The 27,347-nt window shown below is 46.7% G+C and overlaps 1 protein-coding gene and 1 long non-coding RNA gene across 7 annotated transcripts in view; both read right to left on the reverse strand.

Annotated features, from left to right (window-relative positions):
* Nucleotides 1-27,326, reverse strand: part of TNFRSF21 (TNF receptor superfamily member 21) — a 99,851-nt gene extending 72,525 nt beyond the window's left edge. For 5 of the 6 annotated variants that reach the window (XR_014810249.1, XR_014810250.1, XR_014810248.1 and 2 more), the window contains exons 1-3: nucleotides 26,804-27,326; nucleotides 2,722-3,373; nucleotides 540-1,034 (exon numbers count right to left, since the gene is read on the reverse strand). Coding sequence is in view for 2 of the 6 variants with exons in the window: in XM_003128430.5 (XP_003128478.4) it covers nucleotides 540-1,034; nucleotides 2,722-3,373; nucleotides 26,804-26,890 (1,234 nt within the window). In the remaining 4 variants the exon portion in view is untranslated. Of the gene's footprint in view, nucleotides 1-425; nucleotides 1,035-2,721; nucleotides 3,374-26,803 lie in introns of all 6 variants that reach the window. The other variant, XM_084968314.1, reaches the window with a different exon arrangement.
* Nucleotides 8,774-13,366, reverse strand: LOC146401573 (uncharacterized). Its single transcript, XR_014810251.1, has 2 exons — nucleotides 11,408-13,366; nucleotides 8,774-11,131 (listed from the first exon to the last, which is right to left on the reverse strand). It is a non-coding gene; the product is annotated as an uncharacterized LOC146401573 (long non-coding RNA).
* Nucleotides 27,327-27,347: the final 21 nt, after the last annotated feature.

The following is a 27,347-nucleotide window of genomic DNA, read 5'->3' on the forward strand; positions in this document are numbered from 1 at the left end:
GGGTTCAATTCCTGGCCTCCCTCAATTTTCTTAGGAGCCTCATGTGAAGAAGCAAGGGCTCCAGAGTCTGGAAACTTGCAGTCGGCTGCATCTGTCCTGAACAAAAGATGATCCTGAGTCCACAGAGCCAAACCTCTCTTGATCCCTGGTTTGTGAAATGACAAGGTCATGCAGCGTCCCTAAATGTCACTCTCCCGTCTCTGATGCCAAGACATTTTCCTTTAAATGTGCCAGGGCGACAAGGGGGCAGAGAAGCTATTCCCTCTGAGTGTATCACATTGAAGGCTGACCACCTCATTTTTGCCAACACAACCAGATCCCTTGGTATAAACAGATTCCAGAAGCTTTTCCCTCCCCACTCCATCTACCAAAAGGGTCGAGAGGCTGCAGAACCTGGAAGCAGGGAGAAAAGACTGAAGGCTCACCATGGCCATTGCAAATTCCAGAAGATTTTCCCTCCCCCACTCCATCTACCAAAAGGGTCGAGAGAAGGAGAGGCTGGAGAACCTGGAAGCAGGGAGAAAAGACTGAAGGCTTACCATGGCCATTGCAGTAGTAGATCCACTTCTCCCGATTCTGGGTTGGGGTCATGGATTTCTTCAGCCCTGCCTTTTCCACAATGGCGCTGGGATCCTGCCGGGGCCCCTTCTTCAGAGTCCTCGAGCTTTTCCGGATACTGCACACCACGATCACCACAAGCACCAGCAGCAGGAAAAGCACAATCATCCAGGGCAGATGCTCATTGATGTCAAAATGCTTATGTGGGTTCTGCCTGGGATGGCCCCTCTTGAGGCCTTTGATGGGTGTGCTGGACTTCTCACCCCCAGTGGCCTCCATGGATGGCAGCAGCTTCAGGATGTGTCTGTGGTGGGGGCCTTGCTGGTGGTTGGCTACCTGGAGGTTTGGGAGGGTCTTGTTCATGCCTTCCTCCCCCTTCACTGAGCTTGTGTTGTCAGGGACTGTCCCTTCCTGGATGCCGCTCAGCACCTTTGGTCTAACAGAGGCAGAAGAGTTGGATTCTGTTGAGTTCATGCCTAGAAAAAAGAGGAAGGAAGGGGGAAGAGCTTTTCTATATGTGGGGGTCTACGCAGTCCCTCCTCTTCCTGGTCATCTCCAAACCAGGCAAGATAACCAAAGAGATGAGCTTTGGAACTTAAGAATAAATGATATGGCACATTCTCATAAAGAGACCCTAACAGCACATGTATGTGGAAGGCAAAAACTCAGCTTAACAACTAACCTCACTTCCTCATGTCAATACCAAGGACATTCCCAGGGATTCAACATCTGAGCCTCAAGCAGCCTCTCCTGTGCTGCAAACACAGAATCAGCTCTTAACCATTTGGATTATTCAGAGAACTAGCTCCCACTGAAGTCTTTTGTCCTTTTTTCCTCCCTTTCCACCTTTCGGTTATTTCATGACACAACAGTAACAGCGAGAAGATGACCAAGATAAAGAAAAGAGCTCAAACTCAAATCTAAGTTGGACCAGTGCAAGGTCTGGTGAGACAGGTCAGTGAATAAAATAAGGCAGGACTTGGAGTTCCCGTTGTGGCGCAGTGGTTAACAAATCCAACTAGGAACCATGAGGTTGCAGGTTCACTCCCTGGCCTTGCTCAGTGGGTTAAGGATCTGGTGTTGCCAAAAAAGTGAGCTGTGGTGTAGGTCGCAGATGCTGCTTGGATCCCACGTTGCTGTGGCTCTGGAACAGGCTGGCGGCTACAGCTCGGATTAGACTCCTGGCCTGGGAACCTCCATATCCTGCAGGCGGCCCTAGAAATGGCAAAAAAAAAAAAAAAGACAAAAAAATAAATAAATAAGGCAGGACTTGCTTCGTATGTGCTGTTAATAGAGAAGCAAGGTTGGGGCTCAACAGAGAAGCTTCCACAGTGTTCTTGATGCGGGTTTGATCTCTGGCCTCAGTGGATTAAGGGTCCAGCGTCATTATGAGCTGTGGTGTAGGCTGGCAGCTGCAGCTCCAATTCAGTCCCTAGCCTGGGTACTTCCATATGCTGCAGGTGTGATTCTAACAAGCAATAAATAAATAAATAAATAAACAATAAATTTTTTAAAAGTTCAAAATGAATTCTGAGGAAAACTGGGATGTACTTAATGAAGGACATAAAGTTAAAATCATTTGAAAAAAAAGAAACCTTTTCCAGAGAGCGACCTTCAAACTGACACAGATGTGCTTATTTCCCAAAGCTTCTGCCTTACTTTCCTTTCCTCTGTCTTACCTCTGATCCAATATTCACCCCCCCCTTCCATATCTCTTGGTATTTTTTCCCCCTTCTCCTCTGACCTTCAGGGTGCGTCTCTCCAGGACTGACTGGGTGTTGGAAAACTTCTAATCTAGAAGGGACCTTAAAACATCTAAATCACTCATGTCCTGTGTCAAATGGCTGACGAGTGTGAAACCAAGGCCTGAAGGAGTTCAGTGACTTCCATGAGGCCACTGGCCAACCTTGGTTCTCTCAGTTCTTATTTTCTAGCTTGATGTCACCAAGTTTTCAAATACTTGCTCCCCCCTAATAGAGGACTTCTGAGTCTCAGGGTTTCTAATAGGTCCAAGGAAACTAGCATGCTAATAGCCACAAAATGCAAAATGGGTGACTTCGGAATAGACAGAATGGAAAAAACATCCTGGGTCCAAGCCCATTCTTGGTACCTCCATGGGGCTCAAAGCCTTCCTCAAATTCGTATCTCAGGAGCTTAAGTTACCTTTGGGAACGAAAGTGGAGGAAGGGTCTTCATGGGGTTCCGTGTGCTCAGGGTGTGAAGGGCTGGTTGTGCCGGGGGAGGGTGGGGTGGTGCTGGAGACGGACGGGAGTGGGCCGCAGACATTGTCTGCCTCCTTGGTCCCCAGCTTGATGACCACCAGGTTCTGACTCAGACAGTCTGTGTATGCTTTGCATCTCATCGTACTAGAAGGCACATCGGAGAAGGTCCCCCGAGCACACTGCTTACACCGCACGTCTTCCATCTCTGTCCCCTTCTTCCGCACCCCCCAACCCACAGGGCACACCGTGTGGGGGGCGCAGGTACCATTCGACTGGAACATGCCAGGTGGGCAAGTGCATTCTCGGTCAGTCAAGGCAGCACAAGGTAACTTCTCAACCATTGGCCAGGGGCATGGCTGACTACACTGGTGGCATTTCTCTATGCCATTCTCATGTCTGGTAAAGGTCCCCACGGGGCAGCTGCTGCAGACACGCAGGCTCGTGTTGGTACAGTGCTCAGACACATAGGTTCCCGCTGGACACTTGTCACAGGTTAGCACCTGGCCGGTGACACGGTCGACATGGTGGTATTTGCCGATGAGACTCGGGACCTTCTGCTCTGGCTGAGCCATGGTGATGCTGAGGAATCCAAGCTGCAAGAAATAAAAGGGAGGGGAGCAAAAATCAAAAGGTGTTAACACAGGAAGAGGAGGACAAAGGATGGAACCAACACCACCATCAACATTCCTATTAAAGGTCTGACCAATATTGCATCCTTTTAACACCATAGCTGTAGAACGAGAGAAACAAAGATTCGAATTCCTTAAGGGGCCTGACCTACTGGCTGAGAAGCTTTGGTTTGGTTGCCTGACCTTTGCCTCGACTCTCTTTTATTCTATCTGTAACGTGAAGCTGACAGTACCTCTCATATTGATTATAAAATCAACTGAGAAAGCACTTTGGGACTCATATATTAAATATGCTACATAAGGAGTTCCCTGGCGGCTCAATGGGTTAAGGATCTGGCATGGTCACCAACTTCCACATGCTGTGGGTGTAGCCAAAAAAAAAAAAGAAAATGCTACACAAAAGTCAAAATCCTAATGTAAGAGGGAAATCACTTGCTGACTGGTGTCTTCCTTCCATGACTCTAATGTCGCCTGCCATTGCCTGATATCGGGACAAATAACTGAGAAGCAGGATGGCAAATATTGGAGTGGCTAATTCCATAGCAACAGATGACCTGGATGGAGTTAGCCAATAAACAAGGGGTGATTTTTTCCAAGGTTTTGTCTTTACAAAGCTAAATGGGTTTTGTTTTTATTCTGTAAAACAGAGGCAGGCCTTTTTGCATTCTTAACATGCTTTATGCAGCAGAAGTAATGCTTTCAGATGCACATCCTGTTTGTTGAACCTCTGAAGGCCACGGTCAAGAGAGCATGGACCTACAGCCACTGTAAGAGCCCAAGCACAAAGCAAGGGGTCAACAGACACTTAAATTTAATTCATAGAACAGAAACATTACCAGCTAAACAGGACTTACACTAGCTTCCAGAAAGAAAACATGAAGGTAAGGTCCGAAATATATTTGTGGTTTGAAATCCTGAGGTCCTTCTGAGCAGGGGGAGACATTTAAGAATGAATATTAAAATCAAGCTTTTTGTTTGATTGTTTTTGTCTTTTTGCCTTTTCTAGGGCCACAACCGCGGCATGTGGAGGTTCCTAGGCTAGGGGTCTAATCAGAGTTGTAGCCACCGACCTACACCACAACCACAGCAACACCAGATCCAAGCCGCATCTGCAACCTACACCACAGCTCACGGCAATGCCATATCCTTAACCCACTGAGCAAGGCCAGGGATCAAACCTACAACCTCATGGTTCCTGGTCAGATTCGTTAAACACTGCGCCACAATGGGAACTCCCCAAATCAAGCTTTTTCGCGCTAATAAAGTTGAGAGGTTCCAGCAAGAAAGTTTTCACTGTACTCTGTAAAGTGAAGAAAGATTATGTGTGCAAAAAAATAATGGCTGCCTCAAACCGCCAGCTACCAGATAGGGCCGATTCCTTCCAAATTTGGTGCTAGACCAGTAACTGAAAGAACAAAGAAAAAAAAAATTTAAGTGGACAGAATTCCTGTCTCCTCAATACCTTGGAACTGAACCCAACGTGCAATTCCCCTCCACCTCCAAATTTAAATATTTGAACCCAAAACATCAAGGATTTCCCTTGAAATCCTTTTCACCCTATCCCAGAGATGCATGCAGTTAAATGACCATATATATATATATATATTTTTTTTTTTTAATTGTTTTAGGGCTGCACTAGAGGCATGTGGAGGTTCCCAGGCTAGGGGTCTAATTGGAGCTACAGCTGCCGGCCTACGCCAGAGCCACAGCAATGTGGGATCCGAGCCACACCTGCAACCTACACCACAGCTCACAGCAACGCTGGAGCCTTAACCCACTGAGTGAGGCCAGGGATCAAACCCAAAACCTCATGGTTCCTAGTTGGATTCATTTCCTCTGCACCACAACAGGAACTCCCGTTACATGACGATATTGACAAATTTTCAGCTGATAAGAATATATTCATCTTTTCTTCAATATGAGATCAAAAAAGAAAAAAAAAGTAAAAGGATAATGGTTGATTTTTTTGGTAAGAAACTTAAACTTCCTCTTGGGTTCCAGAGAAAAGAAATGTCTTGCTTAATAAGGAATAAGTTTTGTCACATCTTCCCTTTCTCTGGCTTTATCTTTCCTTTTCTTGCTCCCTCTATTTGTAAAAATCAGCCCAGCCACCCTCTTCTGGGCACAGCAGATGCATCAGATTGAGAGGAAGAAAGCCCGTCCCCAGCTTGTGGCCCCTACCTGCCACTCGGCTAGTCTAGGAGGACACATCTTGCCCCAACGGTAAGGACCCAACCCCAGAGGGGACAAAAAAGTGACTCTGCTTTGTGCTTCCCCAGAATGGTTTAGTATCCAGTTCTCAGTGTAAAAGCAGTTTTAGACAACTGCAGGGCTCTGGAAGCTTGAAAGATGTGTAAATAACCCAAAGGGCAGGTTATTCCACTTGTGCAGAGAAGGGAACGGGCGATCTGGCCAGAGAGCGATGGTGGGGTACCAACATCCCTCTGATTCAGTGCGGGGTCAGAGTCTGGCCGCCTGACTGTGCAGGAGGGCTGGACAGTCAGCCAGACACACACCCAGGGTGGCTCTGCAGAACACAGGGATCACGAATTTGCTGTGTGCATGTCCGGGCATGGGGTGGGGGCTTGGCTTCCTACAGTTTCATGTCTCTCCAGGGTCCACACTCAGGGAGTGTGGGTCTGCTAGGTTCTGCATCAGTCAGGGATGCTGCTAGGTTCTGTACCAATCTCCTGATTCCTGAGAGGCAGAGGTCCCCCCAGCCCTACAGAAAATACACCCTCAAAACCTTACCACGCTTACACCCTTTGCCACACAGCACATGGATTTTTCAGTTCTTTGTTCATTTAGAATAACTGGTCAAGTTTCTAATTAAAGTAAAACTTGGGGCTCTTTAAACTGCATCCTACGAGGTAACCCACTTTAGACGCAGCAGCTCTAAAAATGGACCTTTAAATCACCTCGTGTTATAGGTCACCCCAGCTCTTACAAATTGAGCTGCCTCAGCAGGTTTGCCCTGGCTGAACATTAGAAATGAGGTTTGTGTAAAGACTAGACACTCAATTCACCAGACAGGTAGTAAAGACCTACTGTGTGTGTACAAGGCACCACTCCACAGGCTGACTATAGACCCTCGAGAACTCTATTCCAGCCTTTCCAGTGTTTATGGACCAACAGAAACAACCAATTCCATGGTAATTTCTTAATTAGAATTGAGATATCTTCTGAAACGGAGAAATACACAGTCGTGTGCCAGGGTGTTTCATAGGCACTTGCTAAGTCGGGGATGTTAAAGAAATGTTTTGGGGAGTTCCCTTCGTGGCTCAGGGGTTAACGAACCCAGCTGGAATCCGTGAGCATGTGGGTTCGATCCCTGGCCTTGCTCAGTGGGTTAAGGATCTGGCGTTGCCGGAGACGAGACTTGGATCCCGAATTGCTATGGCTGTGGTGTAGGCTGGCAGCTATGGCTCCGATTTGATCCCTAGCCTCGGAACCTCCATATGCCGCAGGAGTGGTCAAAAAAAAATGTTTTGGAGACATTCTGAAAGATGGAGAAGTAAGACCGCACCCTGGGCAAGGGAGTGGAGGGGATGGAGCAGAGGGAGCCCCCGAACAAAAATTTGAAGCAGCAGCTGTGTGGCTCTACCTCACGATGCAATACAGTGGCCAGAGTTAAATTTGGAGAGGCTCCACATTTTGATGCTAACTTAAACAGCAGTGAGAAGCCACTACATATTTATATTGGGGGATGGCAGGGCGGAAGTGGCCGATAATCATATTGGTGAATAAAAATGTTATCTGGTTGCAGAGCAAGAGGTGAAAGTGGTGTGTGCATTGGGGCAGGGGGTTGAGAAAACCCACATAGAAGGTAAAAGCCAAAGGAGGAAATTGGGGGTGACGAGCTCAGGGGGCAGCCGAGGCAAGAGGAAGAGGCAGCAGGCTGGAGAGGTCAGATCAGCTGGATCTGGTGAACGGCGACCAAAAGAAGAAAAAGGGAGAAGTTGGAAGTTCCCCGGGGCGTTCAGTGGGTTCAGGATCCGGCGTTGCCGCAGCTGTGGCACAGGTTCAGCTGTGGCACAGGTTGCAGGTGTGGCACAGGTTCGATTCCTGGCCCAGGAATTTCCACATGCTTCAGGTTCATCCAAACATAAATAAATGAGTAACAAGAGATAGAAATAAACTGTTTTCAAACTGGACTCAAGACAGCACAACCCAGAACATAGTTCTCAGGGCTGCCCTGGGGCAGGGATGGAAAGAAGGGTGCCAAGCTCCCTGTTTCTGCCTCAAATGCAGCATCTCTGATTTACCAATTTGTTAGGGGGCTTCCCAGTAAGAATTCACTTGAAGGAAGGTTCAGTCCTAAAACAAATTTGAAAATCACAGTGGGAGTTCCCACCCTGGCTCAAGGGCAACGAACCCAGCTGGATCCAAAAGGATTCAGGTTCAATCCCTGGCCTCAATCAGTGGGTTAAGGATCCGGCGTTGCCATGAACTGTGGTGTAGGCTGCAGTCTCGGCTCAGATCCTGTGTTGCTGGGGCTGTGGCATAGGCTGACAGCTGTAGCTCCAATTTGACCTTCCATATGCTGCAGGTGCAGCCCTAAAAAGCAAAAAGAAGAAATAAAGAAAGACATGAAGGAGGGAAGGAAGGAAGCCTCAGGTCTCAAACACGGCATCAAAATTAACTGAGAAGTGGTGGAAAAAATCCACATCCCCAGCCCATCCTCTGAGATCATTGAGATCTGCAATGGGGCCAGGAATGTGTTGTGTTGTGTTGTGTTGTGTTGTGTTGTGTTGCTGTTAAGATTTCCAAGTAATTCTGATGACTCAAACCCCCTGAACTAAGACAAGACCTCTCAGGCTCTAATCACCTCAGATTTTGAGAATCACCAAGGTTGGGAGACAGCTCGGTTCTGCTGTCAGAGCCCTTCCCTCCATCTCTTAACCCAAACTGGCACATTTTTATTGTCTTAAAATTGCCCTTTTTCTTTTATTTTTTTATGGCGGCACCCATAGCATATGGAAGTTCCTGGGCCAGGGGTTGAATCGGAGCTGTAGCTGCAACCACTGCAACCTAGTGGATCCTTCAGCCCACTGAGCCAGGCTGGGGATGGAACCCATGCCTCCGCAGCGACCCAAGACACTGCAGTGGGATTCTTAACCCACTGCACCACAGCAAGAACTCCATTGTATTGCTCTTTTTACATTATCATTTTTATAAAAAAAATCAACATTCTTGTAGCAATTCTAATAATTATAAAATAGAGCAAAATATTTCAGACTCTGCTCAAATCCCCCCATCCCCAGAGAAAAGCACTGTTCATGTTGGTGTGTGTCTTTCCAGCCCTTTTTCTGAGCATTTGCACATAAAACACACGTACACACTTTCAGTTGGCCATATCAGCTATTTGTTTTCTATGTATGTTTTCTATTGTTTTCTATGTATGGAGACAGACCATAACACTATTCTGTGACTTGCTTTTGTTCTTTTTTTTTTTTTTTTTTTTGTCTTTTTGCCATTTCTTGGGCTGCTCCCGCAGCACATGAAGGTTCCCAGGCTAGGGGTCGAATCGGAGCTGTAGCCATCGGCCTACACCAGAGCCACAGCAACGTGGGATCCAAGCCTTGTCTGCGACCTACCCCACAGCTCACGGTAATGCTGGATCCTTAACCCACTGAGCAAGGCCAGGGATCAAACCCACAACCTCACGGTTCCTAGTTGGATTCGTTAACCACTGAGCCACGAGGGGAACTCCCGCTTTTGTTCATTTTTAACACAGCATCACTGAAATCTTTCGTGTTGGAAGACACGAGCTGCTCCTTTCTTTATAATGGTCAAGTTCTCTTTGACAGTATGGACATGGCTTTGAACATACAAATGGTGAAGAACTTAAGAGATCCTTCCTCCTGAGGCCACATAGATGGCTTCCTTGTCCACGTGTCGGTGTACGCATACATTTTTCCATAATCCATATCCACTTCCTTCCTTTCTCATTCTCTTTTCTTTCATTCTCACCCCCAATGACAGCTACAACTAGGCCACTCTCAGTCTTCTGAGAGCCTCTTTCTTCAAGGGCAAAAGAAGTCTCCATACAGCCCATATCTTAGAACCTCTTACTCCTCCTCTTCCTCTTTATTATTATGAATCTACTAGGCACACATTTCCAGCCTGCAAGAGGCCCAGACATGAATAAAAAGCATATCTGGGTACAGATTTAGAGAACGGAAGAATTGTGCCCCTGTCCACACTCTGCCTTAAGATCAGTTGGACCTGGTTTTACATGCTCGTAAAATTAGCAGGTTGGACTAGGTTGCATTCAGCTCGCTGGAAGGTGTCTGTGATGGCTTTGCCAAGTTGCGCTTTCATGAAGCCTTTACAACCATTCCTAGATACCCGGATTCCAAGCCGATGAGCAAACTCGTCATCCCATTTCCTGTTTCTGTTCATCACTTTGCAGCCTAATTACATGTTGCCCTGTAATGTTTGTGGATGGTCTCATAAGTGCATATACTTATCTTCCCTTAATAATTATAAGCAGCTCAAAGCTGGGGACAACCACGTAGACTGCCTCAATAAGGAAGATCATAGAAAGGATAAACAGAGCATCCTCTGAGCCAAGGCTCAGCAAACTAAATCCCGAATGCCACTTGTTCTTATAAATAAGTTTTATGGGAACCTAGACATCCTTTGAGGTAGGTATTGGCTATGGCTGCTTTCATGCTACAATGGCAGAGCTGGAGAGCTGCAAAAGAGACCCTATAAATGCAAATTTAATGTATTTACTATCTGTCCTTTAAAGGGAAAAAAACAAAGTGTTAACATCTATCCTAAGAAGTCAAAAAAAAAAAAAAAAAAGTCCGAAAATGCAGGGACCCAGAGCTCACTCGCAGGAACACTCATACCCCTTGGAGAGTCTAGCAAAGAGTACTGAGTGTGTGGTTTCCTTTCTTGACACCCACCCAGCTCCCATGCCAAGTCAGATCTTCCCCTTTTCTGCTGAACACTCTCCACCGCCCCACCACCCACATGACTGAGGAAGAAATGCAAAATCTGGACCAGAGTTAGGACTTACTCTGAAACACCATCCCTGCCCTCCCCTCCCCAACTCAAAACAAATCACACCTTCTCCCCTCATTCCCTTTCTTCCCCATACAGCTCCCATAATGTTGTAGTTACGCATTCATCTGTTTAGGATGTTTTTCCCTCTGGACCATAATCCCCATGAGCAGAAGGATAGAGCGTATTTTACATAATGATGCTCTCCGTGCCGCCCTCGAGGACAGCACCCAATGCATGGCATACCTGACAAAGGGTTGTTGACTTAATAAATGAATGGATTTGCAGACCACAACTCATCGGAAGCAGCAAATTCAAGGGCAGTGGAGGAGGAGGTTGCTGGGAAGGAGCCCAGGTACAAAAACAAGGGTGAGAAAGCCAAAATGCCTCCTCCACGTAGCCATGATACCTCCAGAGATAAAGCAGGCTGGCACCCTTCAGTGTAAGAGTAAATAGTTAGTTTTTGCCTCCTAAGTCCCTGAAGAAATCACTCGGTTTTAACAGAACTGTAACTGGTTTAGAAGAATTAGGCTCAGCATGGTGCTTAAGATGACAAGCACATATAATGAAGAATTTAAAACATCTCCCCCTCATTTCATAAAAAGATTACATTGACTTGATGCTTAGCCTTATAATGAGATTATCCTCCAGAAACGACCTATGTTCCATCCTAGTTTAAACTTTAGTCATTTGAAAATTTCCATTTACCTGGGACTTTTTTTTTTTTTTTGTCTTTTTGCCATTTCTTGGGCCGCTCCTGCGGCATATGGAAGTTCCCAGGCTAGGGGTCTAATCGGAGCTGAAGCCACTGGCCTACACCAGGGCCACAGCAACGCGGGATCCGAGCCGCGTCTGCAACCTACACCACAGCTCACGGCAACGCCGGATCGTTAACCCACTGAGCAAGGGCAGGGATCGAACCCGCAACCTCATGGTTCCTAGTCGGATTCGTTAATCACTGCTCCACGATGGGAACTCCCATACCTGGGACATTTATTTCACCAACCACAATTGATAGATGAGCAAAGAGCAATGTACCATTCCAAAGTGTACAGCATATGGGAGCCCTATAAATAGTTATCACGTCATGAAAAGGTAAAGCCCAAGACAAAGCAAATTGCAAAGGAGGGAAGAGGTCACTTCAAAATGACCAGCTATAAAAGCTTCCAAGGTCTCCACCCTCACCTCGGGGACCCACGTCACACCTGTCCTGTTATATCACTGCTATTCTAGGGCACAGAGGAGGGCCGGACTGAAAACAGGACGCACCAGATGGGCTAATACATGTCAGAATGTTGCCGCCGATTTCTCTTTAACAATTCTTACCCCATGACCTCATCCTGCAAAAAAAATAGGGGGAAAATTCCATGCAGTTTACACCTACAACATGTTTATATCATTCTTGTTCCCTATTAAATTCCAATCACTTTTAATGGAAAACGATCAAACTCAAGACAGTGATAAACTTTGGTCTAGGCATGACGGGCCAACAGAAATTTGTGAATTTGTGACAGAAAAATTTTTAATGCCGCATAAAACTAGCATGTCGAAAGGAAGCTCAGTTACTGTAGAGATGCTGACAAAGAAAAGGGGACCTAGGTATTCCTGAGAGGGTGACTATAAAACATGCTAACAGGAGATCAAAAGATAAAAAGCCAGGCAGGGTAGACACCCCCAGAATTTCTGACCGTTTTCTTTGGAGCATCACATTCAATGTGTAATTGCAAGACACGGACTGCTGGGAATTCTTTAGATTTGAAAGGAGAGAAAGAATGCATGAAGAGAGAGGCGCCAAGGATAAAGGGAATACAAAGCACAGACAGACCGGTTTCCGGTGATGTTATATAAATTTGGTTGGCTCTGGCATTGCTTAGTATCCTCTCTGATTTAAAAAAGGCTTCTGTTGCTAGGGCAAAAGCAAGGACTGCTGTTAAAGCTGGCAAACATAGAGAAGGCTAAGGCTAGAACGTGCTGACAGCAGGACAGGAAGGCGGCAGGCTCAGGGGACATGGGGAAACATGGGGGAAAAAAATGGGCAAGACTGAACTAACCCACATGCTGTTTCCTGAGCTGGGTGGGAACTCAGCCTTCAGGCCCTGGACCACCAAACGTCATCTCCCTCCACCCATCACGATGGCTAGTCCTACAGACCCCCCTACATGGAAGAGCCGTGTTGTAAATACGACAGTGGTAAACGTGCAGGAGGAATATGCCTCTGGGCTCACCAAGACTTTACAGAAGCCTTATCTAAACCAAGGTAAAAGCTAAAGACACCGGAAGGGCAGCAACTCCAGCCGGAAAGGACACACAAAGCCTCTATTAGTTTAACGTGTGCCGTGCTGAGCAGACCCAGCTCCACCAGGTCCTGATGGGCGGGAAGACTGGGAGGGGCTTGGGGAAGTGGCTCAACCCAAGTGCATTTCCTCATTCGTATAATGGGGATGATAATAATAATCCAATTAAATAACAACTGGAAAACTTTTTAATAAGAGCATGAAAAAAATAATACTTAGCATAGCAATCCTACAATTGTTTTCTGATTAACTGTTACTACAAGTAAAGCTGGTGGGACATGCATGACAAGTAAGTTCTCCATGAATGCTAGTTATTTTAGTTATCATTCCTTCTACTTCTCACTTTACTCTAATTCCTTTTTAAAAAGGACTAGACAGGGAGATCCTGTTGTGGCTCATCGGTAACAAATCCATGAGGATGCAGGTTCAATCCCTGGCTCTGCTCAGTGGGTTAAGGATCCAGTGTTGCCGTGAGCTGTGGTGTAGTTCGCAGATGTGGCTCAGATCCCATGTTGCTGTGGCTGTGGCGTAGGCTGGCAGCTGTAGCTCCAACTGGACCCCTAACCTGGGAACCTCCATATGCCACGGGTGTGGACCTAAAAAGACGAAAAAAGACACACCAAAAAAAAAAAAAAAAAAAAAAAAAAAGGAGTTCCCGTCGTGGCGCAGTGGTTAACGAATCCAACTAGGAACCATGAGGCTGCAGGTTCACTCCCTGGCCTTGCTCAGTGGGTTAAGGGTCTGGCGTTGCCGTGAGCTGTGGTGTAGGTTGCAGACGCAGCTCAATCCCGCGTTGCTGTAGCTGTGGCGTAGGCGGGAGGCTACAGCTCCGATTGGACCCCTATCCTGGGAACCTCCATATGCCGAGGGAGCCCCCAAGAAATAGCAAAAAGACAAAACAAAAAAAAAAGAGGGGGAGGATTACACCGTCTTTCGAAACATCCCAGTTAAACAACATCGATATCCAGGAGTTCCCAGATGGCTCAAGGGTTTAGGATCCAGTGTTGTCACTACAGCAGCTTGGGCCACTGCTGTGGCTTGGGTTCACTCCCTGGCCCAGAAACTTCCACATACTGTGGATGCAGCCAAAATAAAGTAAAATAAAATAACATGTAAAATTAAAAAAAAAAAAAACAGTATTCAGTAGAGAACAAATTAGGGGTTACCGCTAAAAAAGAGGGAAAGGGGGGGCAACATAAGGATGGGGGGAAAGGATTATTATGGAATCATATGAAATCATGTGTATGAAACTTCTGAAAAATATAAAGCAGTATAGAATTTAAAGACTTCTCTAAACCAAGGTAAAAACTAAAGACATATAATGTAAGACAATTATATTAATATAAGTATAATATATAACATTAATATAAAACAGTTATAATAATAATAAATAATATAATCTCTGTGGGAAAAGAATCAGAGAAAGTGGATATGTGTATATGTATGACTGGGTCACTGTTGTATAGCAGAAATTTTATCATAGCCTGTTCAATTAATTATACTTCAATAAAACTTTAAAAAAATAATAACACCTACTATAATAATAATAACACCTGTTTTTTACAACACTGAAGCATTAACATGTAGCCTCCTTTTTATTTAAAAAAAAAGTGCAGATATCCAGTTCCTGACAAGTCTCTCAAAGACTCCAGATTTTTAAAAACTCTCACGATGTTGTAAATCAACTGTATTTCAATATAAAATCATTAAAAAAAAAAACACTGTAATCTTAAAACATACCTTCCTAGGCTTCGAGCCACTACAAAACAAAAAATACAGACTGCATGGCAAGGAGTTAAAAGACAAGCAAAGGCCAACTGGCATTTCCAACCCGATTTAAAAGATAAACTTAGTGTATAACAAATGAGAAAACACAAGAGGGGAAAGGGTTTGCTATTAATAAGTACACTGTGGACAAATGGAGCAGAAGTTAAGTAAGCATTTTCCAGAGTGAGTCGTCCTCCTCTAGTCTCGTAAGACGTCAATGCATCTAGGGTCTGAAACACAGAAGAACAAACCCCAGCCAGCTGCCTCCTTTATAAAACCAGCAAGCTTCGGAATGGTTTTTACATTTTCCATAACTGGGGGGGGTGGGAGGGGAATTAAAAGAAGAATAAAACTTTCTGACACATGAAAACTGAAGTTCAATTTCAGTGTCCACAAATCAAGTTTAATTGGAACCCAGCTAGGCCATTCTTCTTTCTTGTGCCTGGGCTGCTTTCAAAGTACAAAGGCAGAGTTGAGGAGTTTCCACAGAGATCACAGGGCTCACAAAGCCAAAAATACTATCCAGCTCTTTACAGATAAAGTTTACCAATCCCTGGTCTAAAAGTTTAGGAAATGCCCCTGATTTCAGCCCTCACTTGGAGAGGATCCACTAATGGCAGCCCCATGATGACTCCAGGAGGCCCCAGAGGAGAGCTGCAGAAGATGGTGATTTAATTGAACCCAGGACTGCCACACTTATTTGACCATGAAATCCTTTACTCACGCCAGGGCCATGAACATCCTGCAGAACAGAGTGATGTAATCCTCACCACCAACAGGATGCTGCAGTCCAGAAATGTCAACAAACCCAACATTAAGAAGACCAAATAGGAGTTCCCGTCTTGGCTCAGCAGAAACAAATCTAGCATCCATGAGGACACAGGTTCGATCCCTGGCTTCGCTCAGTGGGTTAAGGATCTGGCATTGCCGTGAGCTGTGGGGTAGGTCACAGACACAGCTCAGATCTGGCATTGCTATAGCGGTGGTGTAGGCCAGTGGCTACAGCCCTGATTTGACCCCGTAGCCTGGGAACCTCCATATGCCATGGGTAGGGCCTTAAGACAACAAGGAGAAGAAGAAGGAGATCAAATAAAAACACTCAAAGTAATAGCAAGAGTTGATTTAGCCCATCTGTAAAGAGATCAATTTCTGACTCTTAAAACAAAAATCAACAATAACAAAAAAAAATACCCAGACACAAAAAAGAAAATGGACTTGAGAACATTAAAGAACAGCAACCTAAGAACATTAACCTAAATTTTTGCATTAAAAAATACAAAAAAATGTTAAAAGGGGAGTGCAAAAATATACGCCATATACAGCTTATAAAAGCTTATAACGGAAAACGTAAAGAATGAACAGAGTGAGGTTAACACAAATTCTACTCCGTAGTTGAGAGAGAGAAATTACAAAGGCGATTGTCACATGGAAAGGTTTTCCACATCCCTAGCAACTATTGAAATGTAAGTCTGCACAACCAAGGACCTTTATATATTTGTATTAAAGCAACACAGATAAATCAAAATCATAAACTCCAATGTTGGCAGCCTCGTGGGGTAGAAGGTACATTTATAGGTTGCTGGTGACGCTCTGAATGAATTCAGTCTTTCTAAAGCCAATCTGGCACCATGCAGCAAAAGCCATAAAATGGTTCATTCATTTCCTGTGACCCAGCAATTCCACTTTGGGGAATACACATCAAATGCACCTCGCTTTGGGGAACAACCCAAAAAGAGAAAGAGCAATTGGTTTGGACAGAGACAACTTTGTTAGTGCTGTTTGCTTAAGAAGAACAATGACACCAACCCGAGTGTCCAACAACGGTAGGATGACTCAACACACTGTCAATCAGAGGAGTGGGCTTTTAAAAAAGGCCCGTTTCCAGCATGGCTCAGTGGTAACGAACCTGACTAGGATCCTTGAGGATTCAGGTTCGATCCCCGGCCTTGCTCACTGGGTTAAGGATCTGGCATTGCCATGAGCTGTGGTGTAGGTCACAGATGTGGCTCGGATCCTGCTTTGCTGTGACTTTGGTGTAGGCCGGCAGCTGTAGCTTTGATTCGACCCCTAGCCTGGGAACTTCCACATGCTGCAGGTGCGGCTGTAAAAAGACAAAAAAAAAAAAAAAAAAAAAAAAAAAGATAGAGAGAGAGAGAGAGGGAAAATATGTGTACAATTAGCCATATTAGAGGGGTACATAGCTTTTTACATAGCTGACCAGGGTCGACCTAGTAAATCTTGGAGGTATCACAACTGCAGGCAGAGTTCTGAGCGTTCTAAGAGGTGCAAATTTGTGGCAGGCACAAAGGCGGAACTGAACTGAACCACAGCACCTCAAACTCATATCCAAACTTGGGTTCCCCAACCCACTCCTTCCCCAGCCTCCCCTTCAAAGGAATCAGACCATCAAAGACTTAAGAACCAGGGAGTCAAGCTCCATGACTGCTTTCCTTTCACCCTACTTGCCCCCTTGTATCTCATCATCAGCACACTTTCTCCAAAAGAATCTTGCAAATCTATCTGGTAAGCCACCATTTGGTACTACCACCATCCCAGAACCATCATCTCTCCCCCGCACTATGGTAAAAGATTCCAACTGGCCTTCTGCATCTATGCTTCCCTTTTATGAGCCATTCTCCACAGAACCGCCACAGTGATCCTCAAAAAAAAAAAAAAAAAAAAAAAAAACTAATTAAAGCCACATTATCCTGCTTCCCACTGCAATCTGAGTAACACCATGACATACTCACCTCTTTAAAGGTCTTGTACTGTCTGGCCCCTTCCTACCTCTTCAACCTCAATTCATGCTCCCTCTGCTCCTATGCGCTGAGCACCAACCACAGTGGCCTTCTTTTCAAGCTCTGGACATGGAGGTTCTTTCCTACTCCTGGGCCCTTCCACATGCTGCTCTCTTTTGCTGGCATTATCTTCCTTCTGCTCTTTAAGAAGGCTAGTCCTGGAGTTCCTGTGGTGGCTCAGTGGAAATCAATCTGACTAGCATTCGCAAATGCAGGTTCGATCCCTGGCATTGCCATGAGCTGTGATGTAAGTCACAGATGCGGCTTGGATCTGGCATTGCTGTGGCCGTGGTATAGACCAGCAGCTACAGCTCTGATTCGACCACTAGCCTGGGAACATCCATATGCTGTGGGTGCGGCCCTAAAAAGACCAAAGAAGAAGAAGAAGTCTAGTCCTTCAACACCAACCCTTATGTCTTTTATGAACTCCCAAACAGAAGGATATTAGTAGCCTTTTATTATCATACACCGAGTCTAGCAATGCCTGACTTTTAACAGAAGCACCATAAATATTTATAAAATGAAGGAAAAATAAAACGATATCTCTGTAAGATCACAGAAAATAGCTACATAAAGAAAGGCAGAGCACAAGCAAGTACGCACCTATTAGTTTTAACTATACATAAGTGTATATCATCAAAGAACAAGAATGAATTGGGAGGAACTATAAAGAGAATTCCATATGCACTACATTCTTCGAGTCTGCCAGGTACATTAAGTTTAAAATGTTCTCTGTTAGTAACTCCAACACCCTTGAGGTGTAGCTCCAAGTTTTGCATGGGGATGGAGTAAGATAGTTACACAGGTAGTTGTAGAAGTCCCAACAGGGGACCACAGAGAGAGAGGGACACCTAGGGAACTTTGGGAGACCGCTGTATGTCAATGATTGCTCAAGAAAGCTCTCATAATGTCTGGAACAGAGCCGGCTTGCTTAACAATAAAACCATTAAGAAAAGGCATGAGCTATGCCTCAAGTCATTAAGTGAAAAAGGAAGTCAGCTTTCAAGTTCAGCAAGATAATGATTCTTAGGACCAAGGACAGGAACTTAGGGAAAAGACGACATTCCAAAGTCAGAGACCCTGGGATTTCCCATCGTGGCTCAGTGGTTAATGAATCCAACTAGGAACCGTGAGGTTGCGGGTTCGATCCCTGGCCTTGCTCAGTGGGTTAAGGATCTGGCATTGCCGTGAGCTGTGGTGTAGGTTGCAGACGAGGCTTGGATCCCACGTTGCTGCGGCTCTGGTGTAGGCCGATGGCTACAGCTCCGAAGGTGGTCTTTCCCTCTCACCCCCTTTCCTTGGACTCTAACAAAGTAGCCCACCTCATCCTCGGGGCAGAGCCTCCTTGCCTGCCCTCGGGTTTCCCTCACAAACATCCTATCTTAATAAATCTATTTCTAGCCTACCACTTTGTCTTTTGCTGAATTCCTTCTGCACTGGAACACAAACAACCGGAACCTCAGTAAATCCAGACACCAGGTGAGGGAGTCTAACTTGAAAAAACTGTGGGTTCAAGTCCCGATCTGGGTTCAGGCTGGGTCCAAGTCAGAGGTGTTTAGGTTTCATTTTGAGAGGTAGCCCAAGCCCCCACTGCCTCCAACTTGTCTAGAATGAATGAACAGTTAGTTTAGAGCAAACTCCTTCTGGAATTTATTCAGCAATCATGTATTGCCTAACTACTAGGTGTCAGGACATTGATCCAGAAACAGCAAGATGAATAGCACGTGGTCATGTGAAAGAAGCTGAAATGGAAGTTCCCGTTGTGGCGCAGCAGAAACAAACCTGACTAGGAACCATGAGGTCGTGGGTTTGATCCCTGGCTTCGATCAGTGGGTTAAGGATCCCTCGCTGCTGTGAGCTGTGGTGTAGGTTGCAGATGCGACTCAGATCTGGCGTCGCTGTGGCTCTGATGAAGGCCCGCGGCTACAGCTCCGATTAGACCCCTAGCCTGGGAACCTCCATATGCCACAAGTGTGGCCCTAGAAAAGACAAAAAAAAAAAAAAAAAGAAGCTGAAATGGAATTACATTGGCCCTGAGCATTCCCTCGGAGGACGGAAACACATCCAAACCCTGTGTGATTTGGTAGTTCTTCTGGATGAGGTACCCAAGATTTCAACCAAAGAAGAGCGAGGAGCCCTGAGCTTTTGGAAGAAGAATGAGGAGTGATGAATGACCAGTTAGATTATTCAGGGAACCTGTCACCGTTTGCCTTTGAATCTTTTCTCCCATCCCTGCCCTTCTGCCTCTCTCTTTCTTTTTTTTTAATTTTTAAAATTAGAGTTGATTTACAATGTTGTTGTCAATTTCTCCTGTACAGCAAAGCGACCCACCTATACATACACATACGTTCTTTTTCTCCTCTTATCTTCCATTACATGCTTCTGCCTTTCCTAATCCTGGCTACGCTGACTTGGCCAGACCTAGGATGATACCAGATAATGGTCTTATCTCAAAAGGGTTCGCTGGGAAAGCAGAAGGCTACTTCTTTTCCAGAACCACTGATAACATTTCTTCTCACCCTTTGCCGTTCTTTAGACTACTCAGCATTTACACCTTATGAAGCGATATGTTGAAAAGGACCATAAGTGTGATTAAACCACACAAACACATCACAGACGAGGCCGTGCAAATCTCGGAGACCTGACATGACAAGTTCACAAAGAAAATACTAATAATAGATGATGCAAACCCATGCACTAATCCTAGACAAATAATCAGGCTGGCAGCAAGGTAAATCCCAAAAGGCTCCTCAGGTTCTCAGGACGAGTTGAAACTACATTGCTAAGCAGAACCCATGTCATGCTGTTACTCACTAAGCAAATATTTTTCAAAATGACCCAAGTCATAGGAAAGCAAGGCATCCATTCCCCATTTATAACTTTTCAATTCATGAGAGTATCTTTCCATCTTAACCGTGGCACCACAGCCCGTCAGAATCAGGCCATAGGAAAATGCTGGCCAGTGGCTCCATGCCCTGCCCTTTCTATCCACACACACACACACACACACACACACACACACACACACACACACACACAGAGGTTGCTCTTACTTTATAATCAGCCCTTTCGGCTAAACATCCAAGAGCCATCATAAGCAGAACCGCTCACCTGATGGAAAGAGAATGTTTGACTCTCAGGTAAAATTATTCCCTTAAAGGGAAACAAAATTCCACTATGTTAAGGTTACCCATCCCCTAAACATCTTGGCAGAAAGAGCTGTGTACAATGCCAGACAGAACTAGATTTGAATCCTCTCTCTGGTCGTTGCCAATTATTTGACCATAACCACGCCTAGCCCTCCTTTCCTTATCTGTCAAATGAAGCTCATGTTCCCACTTCATGAACTTGAAAGTTTGCTGCGATCGTTTGTAGAAGGTATTGAACACAACGTCGCTGGCACCTGCTCAATAAATAGGAGCTTACCAATATCAGCATCAGTGATTAACACTGAGTCATTAATATTCATCCCTTCTGGGGTGTCAGGGCCAACGCCCTCCTGAAGCCAAAGCTGCTCTCATTTGATTCCAGGACTCAGGGACTGACTCCTCTCCTCTCTCCCAAATCCATCAAACTCATGCTCCTTCTCCCAAAACAAGATTTGCAGATGGTTCCAATCGACGGAGCCACCAAGCAGTCCTGGGCGGGCAAAAGGGCTGACACAAAAGTCCATCACGGTCAGATGAGCCCTGTGGTGACTTCCCTTATGACGCCCCCTCTCCACTTTTTTTTTTTTTTAATTTTGCGTTGGTTTTCAGAACAAAGCCCTAGACCAATTTCTCAGAGAGTCTGAAGAGAAGACGGGCTAGATTCCGGCTCACATACCCACGCCCTGCGCGATCCCACACCCACCTGAGGACCCTTTCTGAGCGTATCTTTTCCACCAAGGCAGGCATCTGTCATTTCCACAAGGCCAGGGTGCTGACATGTGGAAAAATTCCAGACGGCCAGAATCCAGGAAAACAGACGATTCCCGGCGACCTCCGGCGTCCCTCAAGAAGAGTGAGGTTGCCACTTTGAATCAACAGCTTAAACATCTAGGAGCCCCATGTCCCTACAGCCACAGTGAGTGATCAGCAGACACTCACTGACATCTGCCAGGTTCCTCCCTACGTGTAACTTCTGCCCGGCTCCCTTTCTCCTGGCCTCAGGCTGGAAATGGGACAGAGCGGGTGGGCGTAGAGAAGCCAGGTGGCAGCATACAAGCCAGTTTTGGATGCCTGTTTACTTTTTGGTATTTGACAAATACAAGCCCTGAGGCGAGGCCAGTACTTATGCACCATCTCACTCCATTCCTAAAGAATCAAAGCTTAGCGGCTGCTATGCCAGCAAACAACAAAGCCCAAAGTCCTGTGACGCTAAACGAGGGTTCAGTTTGGGGACCGAGGATTCATTCTGGGGACCGGGTTGATTCCTATTACAGCTTCAGTTTTCATTCTGTCAAACAGACATATCTGTGCCTGATGGTCCAGACAGCATCTGCTCCAAGTGGTCAGCAGGCAAATGCCCAAAGGCAAGGCTCTTGTCACTGGAGGGAAGCACCTGAGTTTTCCAGGAAGCTGCTGGTGACCTGGCATCACCGGAATTTGCCAGGCCTGCTTGGGGGAAGAGGGCCAGCAGAGAGTTAGTGCTTACTGGAAATTAGACACTGCAGCTGACCAAAAGAAAAGTCACACTGGCCCCTGAATAGTCTGATGATGCATCTGACCATTTCCTATCTCTCTTTCTTTCTCTCTCTCCCTCTCTCCCTCTCTCTCTCTCTCTCTCACACACACACACACACCCACACACACAAAGTAATAAAGTTTACTTAAGCCAATTATAGTTTACAGGCTTCATAAAGGGCCAGCTGAGTACACAACTAATTTGCAACTGGTCTGCAGAGTCTGCAAAGAGACTTTCGCTCTCATCCTCACAGGTGGAGCCAAGGGTCAGGTTGGAATGTGATGTCTCCACATTGGGGATCTATAAGCAGACAGTACACGGAGCATGCGCTGGGACCAGCCCCAGAGCCCATGCCCACCGAAATGGAGAAAGAGACCTTCTGCAAACTGCTGGAAAATACAGCATGAACTGCGCTGACCACATCCAGCTGGAAAAACTTTGTCCTAATTTAACCACTCTAAAATATGTAAGTTAGCCAATTGGTGGATCTATGCCTGTTTAGTCTTGGGTACCTTCTCAACTTAAGGTAGGAAATATTCCATGACAAGGCCTTTTTTTTCCTTGCTGATTTGGTGTGCTTGTGTATTTTCGTTACACTGTAGGTTTGTGCCTTTGCTTTGAACTGGACCATTCTGAAAGGAGGCAGATTCCAGCCATATGCCTTTAGATCAGATGAGAAAGTTTAACTCCATTCTATTCCTTTCGAGTGTAGGGATGGGAGATTCATGGGGCAAGTGAGAAAGCCTGCCTTCTGATTAAAAGTCACTTTCCCTGCTGAAGCTAATGGATGTTACTCTGAGACCAGGAAGATTTTTCTTCTTCTGACCTTCAGACCAAAAGCCCAAATTACTTTCAGTCGTTTAAAGATTTTTAACCCCGCTCACATTTTGTGTATTATGTTTAGTACATTCATCCACTGATGTCTTTCTGAGCACATGAAACTCCACCAACACTACTGATAGCCATAGTCGTTTTATACGCCATACAAATGGTACTTGAAGGACAAGTTCCACATCCTAATTCATCTCTAGGTTCCCACCACCTAGGACCAGGCCCCTCTCAGAGTAAGTGCTCAAAGTTGGTTTGTCAAGATGAAAAAAAATAATTCACTTCCCCAGTCTAGGCTGTTTTATTCCCTCCAGTGTTCCCTTCCAGCTTTCACATTCTAGGATTGCAGAGTTAAGGTATAGAGAAAGGAGAAAATCCTGTGTCTATAACATCAGCTCTAATTCAAAGTTCTCCTTGAACTAGTCACCAAGTCCATTTGGGACTTCGGCCCCAACCAGCCATTCCACGTCTACCTAGTTGCATAGCCAAAGTCAAATGCCTAGATACTAAGAAAATTAACTTTGATAAGCAAGGGTCAGGAGATGACACGAAGCCAGGCATCTAGTCTCAATGACAGTGACAAACACCCATACTTGGGACTTTCTAGGCGAGCACACAGCTGAAGGTCCTTACAGCAAATGCCCATCTCTCTGGAATTTATAATACGTGCAGATTAGTGGATTCTAAAACTTCAGGCATTTCCTTATCCATTATGGCTCCCTTTTCTTCTGACTGCCCCACTACCCATTTTCTATCTGTCCAATTAAAGCAAGCTCCCTGAGGGCAAGAGACATCTCTGCGTGTGTCGTGTCACACTAGGCAAGCCCTTCTAGGGCTTTCCTGAACATTGGCACAAACCCCAAGGTCTCATGTATCTGCTCTCCAGACTTTTGCCCTGGAACACACAATATTTTGCCTATCAGTGTGTGGTTTACTTTCTAATATCATGCAGACGCCTCCGTGCATAAGAAACAGAACTGCAAGCAGCAAGAACGCTTTTTTCCAAAGGCATTCGCATAATTCTCATCAATGTTCTGCAACAAACAAAACCATCGGCCTCAACTCCCCTGGTGAGCCTTCTCTGTTGTTATATTTCATCATCACCATCTGGAGTTGTGAAACCCACAGAGGGGCCCAGGAGCAAGGGAGCCAGGCGGTGCTGGGTCCCAACCCCAGGGCTGTCACCACTTGGGAGCTGGGTGACCCGAGACAATCAATGAAGGTTTTGCAGCCTCCATTTTTCTCACCTGGAAAATATCATCCCACCTGCTTCACAGAGATGTTAGGAGTAAAGAAGAGCCTCTGTATAAAGCACCTGACACATACAACAGTAATAATCATATTAGATGTAATAGACATCATCGATCATCTCAAAGTTTTTTTAAAGCGAATAGTAAGTTCATTTTCAGTTAGCTTGTCACCACAAGGAAAAGAGGGTCAGAGCTCCTGCTGTGGCACAGTGGGATAAGGATCCGATACTGTCTCTGCCGTGTCTTTGGTCACTGCTAAGCGTGGGTTCGATCCCTGGCTCAGTACAGTGGGTTAAAGATCCGGCGTTGCCACAGCTGCAGCTCGGATTCCATCTCTGGCCCAGGAACTTCCATATACCGTGGGTGCAGCAAAAGAAAAAGAAAAAAAAAAAAATAAGAAGAAGAAGAAAGAAAGGAAAGAGGAAAAGAAAAAGAGTGTGAAAAACAATGATAGTAACAAATATTGTCCCATGGAAAAGGAGGTATGTGAAAGAGGGGTAACCAAAGCCATCATAAACAGGACATTTTGTTGGGTTTCTAATTTTTCGGGCTAACTGCAATATATGGGTAGGTCACTGCCTCCCCACTGGCTCCAGTACTGTTCTGAGCATGCTGCCACCTCTACCTGGGCCATAGTACCTGGTGTCTGTCATTCACATGGCCAAGAAACCCCATCGAATAAAGACTCCTTATAACAGTATCATGAGATCATCATTTTATACATAAACAATGCCTTTGCTGAGGACAGAAGATGGCAGAGCAGAACTGGGAAAAATAAAAGACGTTGCCTGCTCACCCTGGTGACCCCTGATCCACCTTCTCAGTTTCCTGTCATCACGAAGGGGTCAACTCCAGGCCATTCCAGGAATTGAAGTGGAACCTTTCTATTATAATTAGCAGGAGAATAGATTCTTATTTTAGTTAACACCTCACGATTGCTTCTAAAGGCCATTGTACATTTTCTTTTTAAAGTCGGCCAAACTTAAATTCTCAAGTCTTCAGTTGCAAGTCAATTGCAAGTACAATGTTTAGGTCAATTGACAAAAGGAGCTGGGCTGTATCTCCTACACTTTGCTTACATGAAGACCTTATTTTAAGCAACCATCTCATGCAGAAATGTAAACTCAATCAAACATTGCAATGATTTAAGTTTTAATCTAGGAGTGGGCTTTGTGGGGAGCACGGTAATCAGATGTGTTGGAGGGATTGGCTAGGCTTGTGGTGGGAAGGGTAGCAGATCTAAGGCTGACAAGGATGGACCTAACTCCGCTGAGACTACAATCAGTGCTCTCCTGGACCTAAACGGCTTCCTTTCCACACCAAGGCTATCAATTCAGATTCACCTCTTGAAGGGACCCTTCTTCCCTATGGCTCATCATTCACCTCCCTTGTTTCAAGGACACAAATCTTGCCTTTGCCATGACTATAAAAATGGGCAGAAAACAGTCTTGGAAGGAGACAGAGACTTGCCTCATTACAAATGCTAACAGCACCAAACTTTTCTTTAGTTTCTCTCTTCCCCCTTAAAACATACTCTCACACAGGGAACCAGAGTGTAGGATGAATTCCCAGGCCATGGCAACTGCGATGCCCTGGGATCTAGGAGATCTTGGCTGGCCAGGCATTAAGCTGTTTGGGGGGAAGGAGACAGCGAGCCTGCCTTTCCCTGACACAGCCCTGCCGTGAAAACAGGCTTTTGTATTTTGTTTTTGTTTGGTTTTTAGCTAAGAGACTCCATCGGAGACAAAAAGGTAGACACGGAAAGCTTATGGTGGCTCATGGATTTGATCTCAAGTAAATTTTCTTCCACCTAACTCATTCCATCCCCCTCTAACATCTGGAGAGAAAGGGAAGGGATCTGGGGAAGTTGGGGATAAGTTTTGGGTCAAGGGTGCTTTTCACGCTTGGACCAGATAAGTGATGGAGAGGAAAAGCTATAGGGCATGCCCTAGAGCCCAACGCAGCCTGGGTGCTGAAGAAGCTGCCGCGCCCTGCAGGTTCACCTGCCAGGGCACAGGTATGGGAGAGAGAGGAAAGACGGGGGGAAATTCAGCTTCCTTTATGTAGAGCCCTCCCCCCCTCCCCCCATTCCAGCGCCAGCGCGCTGGCTGGCTGGCTGGGAGCCGGCGCTTTGGAGGCGCCTGAGAGTGGGTCTCAGGGTTGTTTTTTTCGGGGTGTGCAGAAACCGAGACCCACCCAGCCGAGGAAGAGAGATGGGGGAGGAGGCTTGGCGCCCTCTGGGCAGGCGAGGCGCGTCGGCACCCGGCGGTCTGGGCGGCCGGCACGCACGGGTCCCGCGCTCTCCACTGCGGTAGCATCCCGACATGACATTGCAGCTGCAACAAAGCGGCGGCCACCGCCAACCTCGCCGCCCACCCTGCGGCCCCAGCCCCACACCACGAGGACGGGGCAGAGGCCCGCGGCTGTAGGAGTGTGTGGAGGCGATGATGGCACTGGAAGAGCCAAGGAGGGAGAGAAGCCCTAATATGCGCAGGAAGCCCGGTGGCCACCTCCAGCGCCTCTCCCAGGCGGCCAGACTGCAGGGAAAACAATTCTCCTTCATTCCGGAGTCCCGGCCGAACCCTGTGCCTCCCCTACATGACCCGATCGGAGCTCTCCGCTGCGTAGCCCTCCCTTGCTTGCCAACCTCACCACCCGGCTGGCCTGACCCCGGCCCCCAGCAGTCGCGGCCAGGGGACCCGCCCCGCTCCCGGAGCCCGGCGCCTTCGGCTCCGGCTCGACCGCCGCCCCCGGCTTCCCCGCGCCACAAATGCTCACCAGGAAAAGAGAGCCCGCGATCATCGTGGTTCTGGCGATGCGGCTGCAGGAGGCCAGGGCGGTGCTGCTGCTCGTGGAGGTCCCCATGGCTGAGCCCGGGGCTCGCAGGGCGCCCGGGGTGCGTGGCCCCCCGGCAGCTGGAATCGGCTGCTGCTTCTGCCCAGCGCCGCATCCACCGCCGCCTCCCGAGCCGGGGGCCCATCTACCTCCAACACCCCATGTGCACTGCGGCAGCGGGACTGCCGGGCACAGAAGGAAGCGGCGAGGGAGGCTCCGGGGGCGCTCAGCACCTGCCCAGCTGCGCGGCAGCCCGGGCGGGGAGAAGCAGCCGCGGCTGCACCCCGCGCCTCCCCGTGCTCTCCTCCGACAACGGCTGCGGAGAACCAGGGAGGAGAGCTGGGCGCGAGAGAGCGAAGGAACAACTTCCCATAGCGAAGCCTCCAGCCGCTGCCAACCACCCTCCTCCGCTGCCCAGACCGGCCGGCGAGGGACTGAGTCGGGTGGCCGCCGGGCGCGGGGACACACGTGGTGGCGCCGAAGGGGC

The sequence above is a fragment of the Sus scrofa genome, chromosome 7, assembly GCF_054392235.1.
Source record: "Sus scrofa isolate SSC_HxYL_T2T_F1_AM1 chromosome 7, Sscrofa_HxYL_maternal_Yorkshire_Landrace_v2.0, whole genome shotgun sequence".
NCBI classification, from domain to species: Eukaryota; Metazoa; Chordata; class Mammalia; order Artiodactyla; family Suidae; genus Sus; species Sus scrofa.